Raw genomic sequence first — 11,063 nt, 5'->3', positions numbered from 1 at the left:
AATAAAGATACCAAGAGAATGAAGAAAACAATTAAATTATTTGTTTGGATATTTGCAACAAAATGAATGCAAGTGTCTACTTTTTACTAACTTTGAGAGCGGCTAGCCTTGTTTTCTGTGGACTAAATACCTTCTAATAAGGTAAATTAGTAGATGGAGTTTAGCTTTTGAAAAAGGGATTTAATTTGTTTTAAAAACATTAAGACTTGGTTGATCTGTTACTCTATAGCAACACAACATAAATGTATTGTACAATGTAATACTGTCCCTTTAAGTACCACAAAAAAGAAAGTCAGTGTTTAAAAAAAATTGTACAAAATGCTTAAAGGGGCATGAAACCCAAAATATTTCTTTTATTATTCTGATAGAGAATACAATTTTAAAAAAGTTTCTAATTTACTTCTATTATCAAATTTGCTTTGTTCTCTTGTTGTTCTTTGTTGAAGAGATACCTAGGTAGGTAGCGTGCACATGCCTGAGGCACCACATGACAGGAAATAGTGCTGCCATCTAGTGTTCTTGCTAATGTATAACATTGTTGCAAAACTGCTGCCATATAATGCTGCAGACACATGCACACTCATGAGCTTTACCTTCCTGCTTTTTAACAAAGAATAACAAGAAAACAAACACAATTTGATAATAGAAGTAAATTGGGGGTTTTATGTCCCTTTAAAGGAATATTTAACACTTTGAGATGGTAATATAAAATTATGAATCGTATATATAAAAAGAACTCTGCAATATCCTTACATTATTTATTTTGTCCTGTAAATCCATTTTGAAACTGTGAATTTTTCAGTTCCTGTTAGAAAAGGAAGTGCAGAACACTGTTATATTCCACACAGCCATTGGCTGCACACTCTAGTGACCTATTTATAACTGTCTCTAATTGGTCACAGCAGAGAAGGTAACCTAAGTTACAACAGGGCAGCTCCCATTACACTAACACTTTACACTTCTTTTGTCAATATTTAAACAGCTAATGGAGTTTTAAAATCTACATCTACATGTTATTCTCAGACTAATCTTTTCTTTGAATGCCTCACTCTGTCCAGCATTAGTTTAGTGTTTAATGTCCCTTTAAAGAAACATAATGTACAAACACATATTATTATTATTATAATATCATTGGAATGCATATCAGGCATAGTACAGTAGTAACATAGTAAATATGTGAATAACTGTACTCCCTCTGTGTTCTTGCCCAGGGAAGCCTCACGGAGCCGATGACTTTCTGCCAGTTCTTATGTACGTACTTGCCAGATGTCACCTTGAGGAGCTCTTGTTGGATGTGGAGTACATGATGGAACTTATGGACCCAGCCTTGCAACTAGGAGAAGGTACAACTGACTTACTAAAGAATTGGCCCCGTTTCACTTCCTCTTACATACATCTGCCAGATGGATCAACTTCCGCATTTCAATGTCCCCAAATCCCAGCCACAAAACGGTTAAAAGGAGTTCAGGGGAAATCACAAGCACTAAATATACAGAATATATTTATAACATGTTTTTGGTTACATTAGCTGACAGCATCAGATTCTCAGTATAATTATAGCTTTTCTTTCTGCTGTCCAGTAAATTTACAATTACAGGTACAAATCCCTAAATACAGAATTAAAAAATAGAGAATTAATCAGAAATCCAGACATTTTTCATTAATATTTTAAAATGATTAAAAACTACAATTTTCCCTGTAAGAACCAATATTCTAGGCCGTTGTCTTTGGTTTAGTGTTTGTGTTCTAAAATGTAAATAATAGTCTATATTTATTTAAAACAACAACTATTACCTTTCTGATTACAGTGCTGTGCTATCTTTTTGATGGTACTATGTACACAAAAGTATTAAAGAGATATAAAAGGTGCATTTTAGTCTTAAATAGAAGCATTTTTAAAATAAAATTCCATTAGCAAATATGCTTCTAGTAAAAGTTATAACTGTATTTTTCAGCGGCATATGCGCATATGCTGTGTGGGCCTGTGCACCAGTATTCAGGCTTAAAGAGCTGCAGATGTTGTGTATTGTGCCTATGATTTAATTTGACTCATGTAAGCCACTGCTGACTCTTTGAGAAGTAGGTTGCCACTGGTATTTTACCGACATGACCAGAATTTTTAAGGTTTGCGTCAAAGTGGAAAATAAAGATCAAATATAGATCATGACCAGACTTATTCTAAGTTTATTGGATTCTAATTACAAATAAATTATTATTTAAAATCAGTTCTAACATCTTTAGTCCTTGATTTATGATGCATATTTATTTATGCAAATTTATGCTAATAAGCATGCCGGGTATCAGAAAAGGTGGCAACCCTGCTGAGAAGGTGTAGTGTACTGTGCACAGTGTATGGGCCATTACAGCATATGTGCGTATGCCACTGAAAACAGTAATAACTTTTACTAGAAGTTAGTGGAAGTATGTGGCAAGAAACGTTTCTATTTAAAGGGACACTGAACCCAAATTTTTTTCTTTCGTGATTCAGATAGAGCATGCAATATTTAAACAACTTTCTTATCAATATTTCTCCGTTCTCTTGCTTTCTTTATTTGAAAAAGAAGGCATCTAAGCTATTTTTTTGGTTCAGTACCATGGAAAGCACTTTTTTATTGGTAGGTGAATTTACCCACCAATCGGCAAGAACAACACAGTGTGTTCAACAAAAATGGTCCGGCATCTAAACTTACATTCTTGCATTTCAAATAAAGATACCAAGAGAATGAAAAGAATTTGATAATAGGAGTCAATTAGAAAATTGCTTAAAATTGCATGCTCTATCTGAATCACAATAGAAAAAATTTGGGTTCAGTGTCCCTTTAAAACTGAAATACACCCATGCACATTTAAATTTTGACCCTTATACCCATTTACAAATGATATAAAACTACCTTTAGGCTGCATATATAAGCTGTATTATTGTATGTAAATATTGCCTAAATGACATAAGATATTGTTGTTTACACTTAGTCCCATCCTCTCTCCAAACTGTTCTATTTCACAGATACAAATATACAAATGTTGCAAAATACAAGCTATTCTAAAATTGAAGCCTTTTCCGGTCCCAAGCAGTTTGGATAAAGAGTTTTGTACCTGCAATTTCCGCTTATTTGTTATTTTAAAGTTAAAAATAAACTAATTTTGACTGCTTAAAACATATACAGAAATGTAGTGATGCTGAACCAAAAACGTGTATATATATATACTGTTGCTGTATTTGTATTTATGGCCCACACATTCACTAGGAGTAATAATACAAGGTATGGGGGTGCCAGGGTATATATAGAAATACAATTATATACAAAAAAGAAAATGTAACCCTACGGCGATTGGAAAAAGATCCCGATTAAGACTAAGACTATGATTTCCTGAATCCCACAGGCAGTGGGCAATCAAAAGGCTTAACAGATATACTATCGCTGGGTGAGCTGCACAATTATTCTAAAAAGGCCAGGGCATCGTCCCGGATTGTTACCTTAATCAAAAACATCAAATATCCTCCTATCATACATAAAGTTAGTTTGGTTCCAAAAACTACCACAATTAGATCCCAGAACAGTACTGAGACAGGCGAAGTCTTAACCCCTTAATGACCGAGGACGTGCAGGGTACGTCCTCAAAAAAAAGGCAGTTAACGCCTGAGGACGTACCCTGCACGTCCTCGGTGTGGAAAGCAGCTGGAAGCGATCCTGCTCGCTTCCAGCTGCTTTCCGGTTATTGCAGTGATGCCTCGATATGGAGGCATCCTGCAATAACCTTACATGGCCTTCCGGTGCAGAGAGAGCCACTCTGTGGCCCTCTCTGCACCGGACATCGATGGCCGGTATCGTTGGTGGGTGGGCTGCCATCGGTGTGCGCTGTGATGTCAAGGGGGGCGGGACCGTTAGGGGGCGCGCGCACGCGCGTGCAAGGAGGGTGGCGGGCGGGCGCGTGCACGGGTGGGAGCGGGTGGGAACCGCTACACTACGGAAAATATTTTTAGTAAGAAATGCCCAAATCTTGTTTGTGCAAAAGCACAAAAAGAGATCGTGGAGGGGTGGGGGGTTGGTTTGGTGTGGGGGGAAGCTACACTACAGAAAAGTTTAGTAAAAATGAAAAAAAAGCATGTTTTCTTCTAAACTGGGTACTGGCAGACAGCTGCCAGTACCCAAGATGGCGCAGATTAAGTTAGAGTGGGAGGGTTATAGAGCTGTTTGGGGGGGATCAGTGAGGTTGGGGGCTAAGGGGGGATAGTACACAGCAGCATATGTAAATATGCTTTTTTTTAAAACACACAAAAAAAACAAATATAGCTTTTATTTTAGTACTGGCAGACTTTCTGCCAGTACTTAAGATGGCGGGGACAATTGTGGGGTGGGGAGGGAAGAGAGCTGTTTGGGAGGGATCAGGGGGTCTGATGTTTCAGGTGGGAGGCTGAGCTCTACACTAAATGTGATATTAACCCTGCAAGCTCCCTACAAGCTACCTAATTAACCCCTTCACTGCTAGCCATAATACATGTGATGCGCAGCGGCATTTAGCGGCCTTCTAAATACCAAAAAGCAAAGCCAAAGCCATATATGTCTGCTATTTCTGAACAAAGGGGATCCAAGAGAAGCATTTACAACCATTTGTGCCATAACTGCACAAGCTGTTTGTAAATGATTTCAGTGAGAAACCTAAAATTGTGAAAAATGTTAAGTTTTTTTTAATTTGATCGCATTTGGCGGTGAAATGGTGGCATGAAATATACCAAAATGGGCCTAGATCAATACTTGGGGTTGTCTACTACACTAAAGCTAAAATTACCCCAAAAAGCTCCCTACATGCTCCCTAATTAACCCCTTCACTGCTGGGCTTAATACACGTGTGGTGCGCAGTGGCATTTAGTGGCATTCTAATTACCAAAAAGCAACACCAAAGCCATATAAGTCTGCTATTTCTGAACAAAGGGGATCCCAGAGAACAATTTACAACCATTTGTGCCATAATTGCACAAGCTGTTTGTAAATAATTTCAGTGAGAAACCTAAAGTTTGTGAAAAAATTTGTGAAAAAGTGAACAATTTTTTTTATTTGATCCCATTTGGCGGTGAAATGGTGGCATGAAATATACCAAAATGGGCCTAGATCAATACTTTGGGATGTCTACTAAAAAAAAAATATATACATGTCAATGGATATTCAGAGATTCCTGAAAGCTATCAGTGTTCTAATGTAACTAGCGCTAATTTTGAAATAAAAATGGTTTGGAAATAGCAAAGTGCTATTTGTATTTATGGCCCTATAACTTGCAAAAAAAGCAAAGAACGTGTAAACATTGGGTATTTCTAAACTCAGGACAAAATTTAGAAACTATTTAGCATTAGTGTTTTTTGGTGGTTGTAGATGTGTAACAGATTTTGGGGGTCAAAGTTAGAAAAAGTGTATTTTTTTTTCAATTTTTCCTCATATTTTATTTTTTTTTTTATAGTAAATTATAAGATATGATGAAAATAATGGTATCTTTAGAAAGTCCATTTAATGGCGAGAAAAACAGTATATAATATGTGTGGTTACAGTAAATGAGTAAGAGGAAAATTACAGCTAAACACAAACACCGCAAAAATGTAAAAATAGCCTTGGTCCCAAACGGACAGAAAATGGAAAAGTGCTGTGGTCATTAAGGGGTTAATAGGGTTTTTTTTTTTTTTTCAAATTGCTGGGTGCTACACAATGGGCCTCTCTGTCCGAAGTCACCTATTTTCATTTGAATCCTCCTTTCTGTAATATGGTCATGATAGTGATATATGTTTGATACATAGTTTGTATCTTTTCTCCCCAGTACTCAGTCAGTGTAATTTGTTACTTTTAATTGATTTAATGTCAGCGTTTTTCTAACACCCTTTTAACCACTCTATTAAAAGTTAAGTTTTAAAGTGAATGTCAATTTTGATGCTAAAGTGCCCATTTTAAAAAAATTTGATTAAAAACAGGGGCACTTCACGGCAGCTCCAGCTTCCTCCACCAGTCGCAAAGCCTCTTCCTGGGTCTAAAATGAGGAATCCGGCTTTCTCCAATCACGGCATTGAATCAGACACTGATTACCCCGGGGGGTGGGGGGGGGAGCCGTGATTGGAGGATGACCTATCCATCATTTCTGACGTCAGAAATGGCTTGCGACGACCGGAGGAAGCTGGAGCTGCTGTGAAGATTAAAAGGTACGTTTTTTTTTTCACAACAGGAGTGAAATGTAAATTTTGATGAATTAAAGTGCCCCTGTTTTTAATCGAATTTTTAAAAACCAGGCACTTTAGCATCAAAATTGACATTCACTTTAATCTGTGGCTCCACCATGCGACCTGTATAATTCAAGTGTGTACCTAGGGTTACATTTTCTTTTTTGTATATAACTGCTTAAAACAGTAGTGTTACTAAAAATAATCAGGTAGTGTAGCCTAAATTGAATTACAAGTGGAGCGCTAATTTATCACGCAGCCGTAAATGGGCAATTTCGCCTGTTTACAGGTGCGCGATAAATAACTAGCCATTAAAAGTGTTTGGTTATTGCCCCTCAAAAATGGAACTGTGTGTTCCCATGTTCCTTGTAAATAAATATGTATATGCTTATATACATATATATTTATGTGTTTATATACACGCAGTAAAGCTTGGTGAATTTATAAATCCAGAGAGTGCATTCTTTTCATTTATTTATATTATTCCTGATGCACCCTGATATGAATATTCTCAAAGTTTTGTGAGAATGCTGCAATTTTCAATTTGTGTATATATATATATATATACTGTGTGTATGTATGTATGTATGTATGTATATGTGTATGTATATGTGTATATATATATATATATATATACTGTGTGTATGTATGTATGTATGTGTGTATGTATATGTGTATGTATATGTGTATATATATATATATATATACTGTGTGTATGTATGTATGTATGTATGTATGTATGTATATGTGTATGTATATGTGTATATATATATATATATATACTGTGTGTATGTATGTATGTATGTGTGTATGTATATGTGTATGTATATATATATATACTGTGTGTATGTATGTATGTATGTATGTATATGTGTATATATATATATATATATACTGTGTGTATGTATGTATGTATGTATGTATATATATATACTGTGTGTATGTATGTATGTATGTATGTATATGTGTATATATATATATATATATACTGTGTGTATGTATGTATGTATATGTGTATATATATATATATATATATATATACTGTGTGTATGTATGTATGTATGTATGTATATGTGTATATATATATATATATATACTGTGTGTATGTATGTATGTATATGTGTATATATATATATATATACTGTGTGTATGTATGTATGTATATGTGTATATATATATATATATACTGTGTGTATGTATGTATGTATGTATATGTGTATATATATATATATATACTGTGTGTATGTATGTATGTATGTATATGTGTATGTATATGTGTATATATATATATATATATACTGTGTGTATGTATGTATGTATGTATGTATATGTGTATGTATATGTGTATATATATATATATATACTGTGTGTATGTATGTATGTATGTATATATATATATAAACCTCAGGACCCGGTGCAAGAATCCATGAAGGGCCCCCTCCGCCCCAATAAAAAGTGATTTTTATACATTTAATTTTCCTCTTCTTTGTTTGTTTTTTTGCAACATGTAACACATTAAAAAAAAACTTTAAATTACTGCACCTCTCTCATCAGACAAATGAAATGAGAGAGAAAAAAGGGACAAACACTCCTGCACTGTGACCAGATTAGGGTTTAGTAAGCACTCTTTCCTAGTATAAGAGGTAATTCTATAAAAAAAAATAACTTTTAATAATATATTATAAAAATGAGGATACAACCTCTATATAGTAAATGGAAATCCACCAACCAAAACTATATTATAATAAAATACATGCATTCACCCCCGTTTCCTGGCCAATAGCTGCAGTTATCGGCATCAGGTGCCAGGGGTGAAAAAACATGAAATATCACTAATAAATTTACACAAACTAATTTCGGCCTAGATAGTGGCCTTTTGTGAATGTGAATAGTAACAAACCGAAGCCTTAAATGCCACCCCTTTAAATATGGTTCTAAAACCTTCATCCTCCAATCATGGTCCTATACTAGACAACGCCCTCCATACAGCCTATCTATGCTGTTTGTGGCTAGTATATGGGCGTGTATTGTTTATGTGCATCATGGTTGGTAGGCAAATGATGACATCACATACCTAATGGGCGTAATAGTAAACAGAATCTAACAGTTTCAGTGTATTCCCCAATCTGTGTTTTTGTGTTGTGTAATTCCAAGTATGTTAAATAACTCTCCTAGAAATACATTCGCACAGGTAAGATAGTTAGAACCGGATTTGCTAGAACGTGTATTCCCTATGAGCTTCTCTCAAACAATGTAGTACATTGTGCACTATCTGATCTATCAGTATAGTTTACGGCTGATATGTGGTCGTGTTAAGATGAGGCATATCATAGTTGGTAATATAGTATTAGCTCTGGAATAGCTCTAACACCCATTTACTCGTCCCAATGGGTAGGGTAAAACTAACGTCATAGAATGTTTCTTCTTTCCTCACGTTCCTCAAGTTCATTTGTTGTCTGAGTCTACTCTTTATGCTGCTCTCGCAAAGGCAGATTCTTTCCCCAATCCCCACTCTTATGTCTGCAGCGCACTCGCAGTATAGCGGACAGTAGCGCAGCTCCAACTTGCTGCATGGCCGTGGCCGCACAGCTTCTGCCATCACTACAAATGGCCGCATGCAGGACATAGTGACACTCACAATTTTGGTAATACCGGCGCCACGATCATCGGACCTCAAGGCCTGGTCGCAGCCATGAACATTGCGACCATGGAAGTTCCGTCCCTTTATATACATATATATTTGCTGTGCTACTTACCGTCTTTGCTGTGCTAGTTCTCATGCCGTGTCTGACCACATGTTACTCAGCTGTTCTAATTAACTTAAATAGCTACCATTTTAATTATTTTAGCCTTTAGACACACCCACCCCTCCCAACATGGCTCCACCCACAAAATGGTGACAGACCCTCTTCAACCTCCTCATTCCCAGCCACAAATGTTGGGAGGTATTATTATGTGGAATATGTTCTCCCTATGTGCTGCCCCTGACAAGTGCTGCCTGGTCCAATTATAGATCCGGCCCTGTCTTTACTGTAGCTGTAAGTGCTCCAGCCCCAAACACATTATCCCTTGGCTCTGAATGCCAACCCAAGCTGTAGATGTAAATGCTAAACTGTGATACACAACAGCAACCCCTGCTGGATTGCAGAAGTAACTGCAGCTGATTTTGTGGACCGTGAAGTTAGTTATTGTCATTTTCACACTGGGACAAGGGATAGGAAACCCATTTGGGCACATTCAGGACAATTTCAGGAAGCTTGGCTTAGCCCTTTACAAAACCTAGAGACAGACTGACCAAATTAAGGACTGTCCCTAAACAGAAAAATCTGGTTAAATGCATGAAAATCTGTGGTTGTTGAAGCAAAAGATAGCTAGTAAATAAGAAAGTAAACAAGATGGCTGCTTGACTCAATGGTGATGAAACCTAATGTGTTGGATTGCAATTTATTTTTTAAATGGTCATGTTATCCATATGGTAATTCACTTGAAATCTGGCAAGAACATACCAGGAAGATATTTCACCTCAAAATTTCCACAACAGCCACATTCAATTGTAAAGGAACTTTAAAGGGACAGTCTACTCTAGAATTTTTGTTTAAAAAGATAGCTAATCCCTTTTGCTCATTTCCCAGGTTTGCATAATTATATTAAAATACTTTTTACCTCTCTGATTACCTTGTATCTAAGCCTCTGCAGACTTGCATTTTAGCCAAGCAGTGCTGACTCATAGGTAAATCCACAGGAGTGAGCACAATGTTATCTATATGGCACATGAACTAGCGTTGTCTAGCTGTGAAAAAAATTGTCCAAGTGCACTGAGATAAGAGGCTGCCTTTAAGGGCTTAGAAATTAGCACATGAGCCTACCTAGGTTTAGCTTTCAACAAAGAATACCAAGAGAACAAAGCAAATTTGATGATAAAAGTAAATTGGAAAGTTGTTTAAAATGACATGCCCTATCTGAATAATGGAAGTTTAATTTTGACTAGACTGTCTCTTTAAACACTCACTTTGGATGCTTGTCCTGGAACTTGCTAGGATCACCATGATCTCGCAGGATCTTATAATAAATGTCCTTAAATTGAGGAGTGATGCCCTCTCCCTTGCAAGTCCTGGAACAAGCATTCCGATTGGATGCTTAAAGGGACAGTCTACACCAGAATTGTTATTGATTTAAAAGATAGATAATCCCTTTATGGCCCATTCCCCAGTTTTGCATAACCAACACAGTTATATTAATATACTTTTTACCTCTGTGATTACCTTGTACTGCCCCCTTATTTCAGTTCTTTTGACAGACTTGCATTTTAACCAACCAGTGCTGGCTCCCTGGTAACTCCACCTTTGAGCACAGTGTTATCTATATGACAGACATTAACTAACTACCTCTAGTGGTGAAAAACTGTCAAAATGCCATGAAAAGGGGTGGCCTTCAAGGTCTAAGAAATTAGCATATGAACCTCCTATGTTTAGCTTTCAACTAAGAATACCAAGAGAACAAAGCAAAATTGGTGATAAAAGTAATTTTAAAATTACATGCCATATCTGAATCATGAAAGGGTTTTTTTTGGACTAGACTGTCCCTTTAATGCACATTTTATAATAGGATGTGTCTACTTAGGGAATTTTGGAGTGAAATATCTTTCTTTTCCATATAGAAATAGTCATGTGATATTTTCTAGCCCAAATCTGATGTAAAAAAAGTGTTTAAAGAAAGATTGGGGTGATTTTTTTTTTCTATGTAAATAATGGTTGAAGTTAAAGGGACATAAAAATTCAAAAATAAAATACACTAATGTATTAGAGCATTTTATTATTATTATTGCACTCTCACTTGCATATAGCAAATTAATTAAACACATAGTTAA

The 11,063-nt window shown here is 36.0% G+C and overlaps 1 protein-coding gene across 1 annotated transcript in view; it reads left to right on the top strand.

Annotated features, from left to right (window-relative positions):
• RIN3 (Ras and Rab interactor 3) overlaps positions 1-11,063 on the top strand; it is a gene marked incomplete at its 5' end in the record, with an annotated part of 196,405 nt that overhangs the window by 167,208 nt on the left and 18,134 nt on the right. Inside the window, one exon of the mRNA XM_053710240.1 lies at positions 1,212-1,343. Coding sequence (XP_053566215.1) covers positions 1,212-1,343 — 132 coding nt within the window. The remainder of the gene's footprint in view (positions 1-1,211; positions 1,344-11,063) is intronic.

The sequence above is a fragment of the Bombina bombina genome, chromosome 1 (assembly GCF_027579735.1).
Source record: "Bombina bombina isolate aBomBom1 chromosome 1, aBomBom1.pri, whole genome shotgun sequence".
Classification (NCBI taxonomy): domain Eukaryota; kingdom Metazoa; phylum Chordata; class Amphibia; order Anura; family Bombinatoridae; genus Bombina; species Bombina bombina.
Note: the sequence above shows the minus strand (reverse complement) of the source record. Positions and strands in the feature narration are given on the sequence as shown.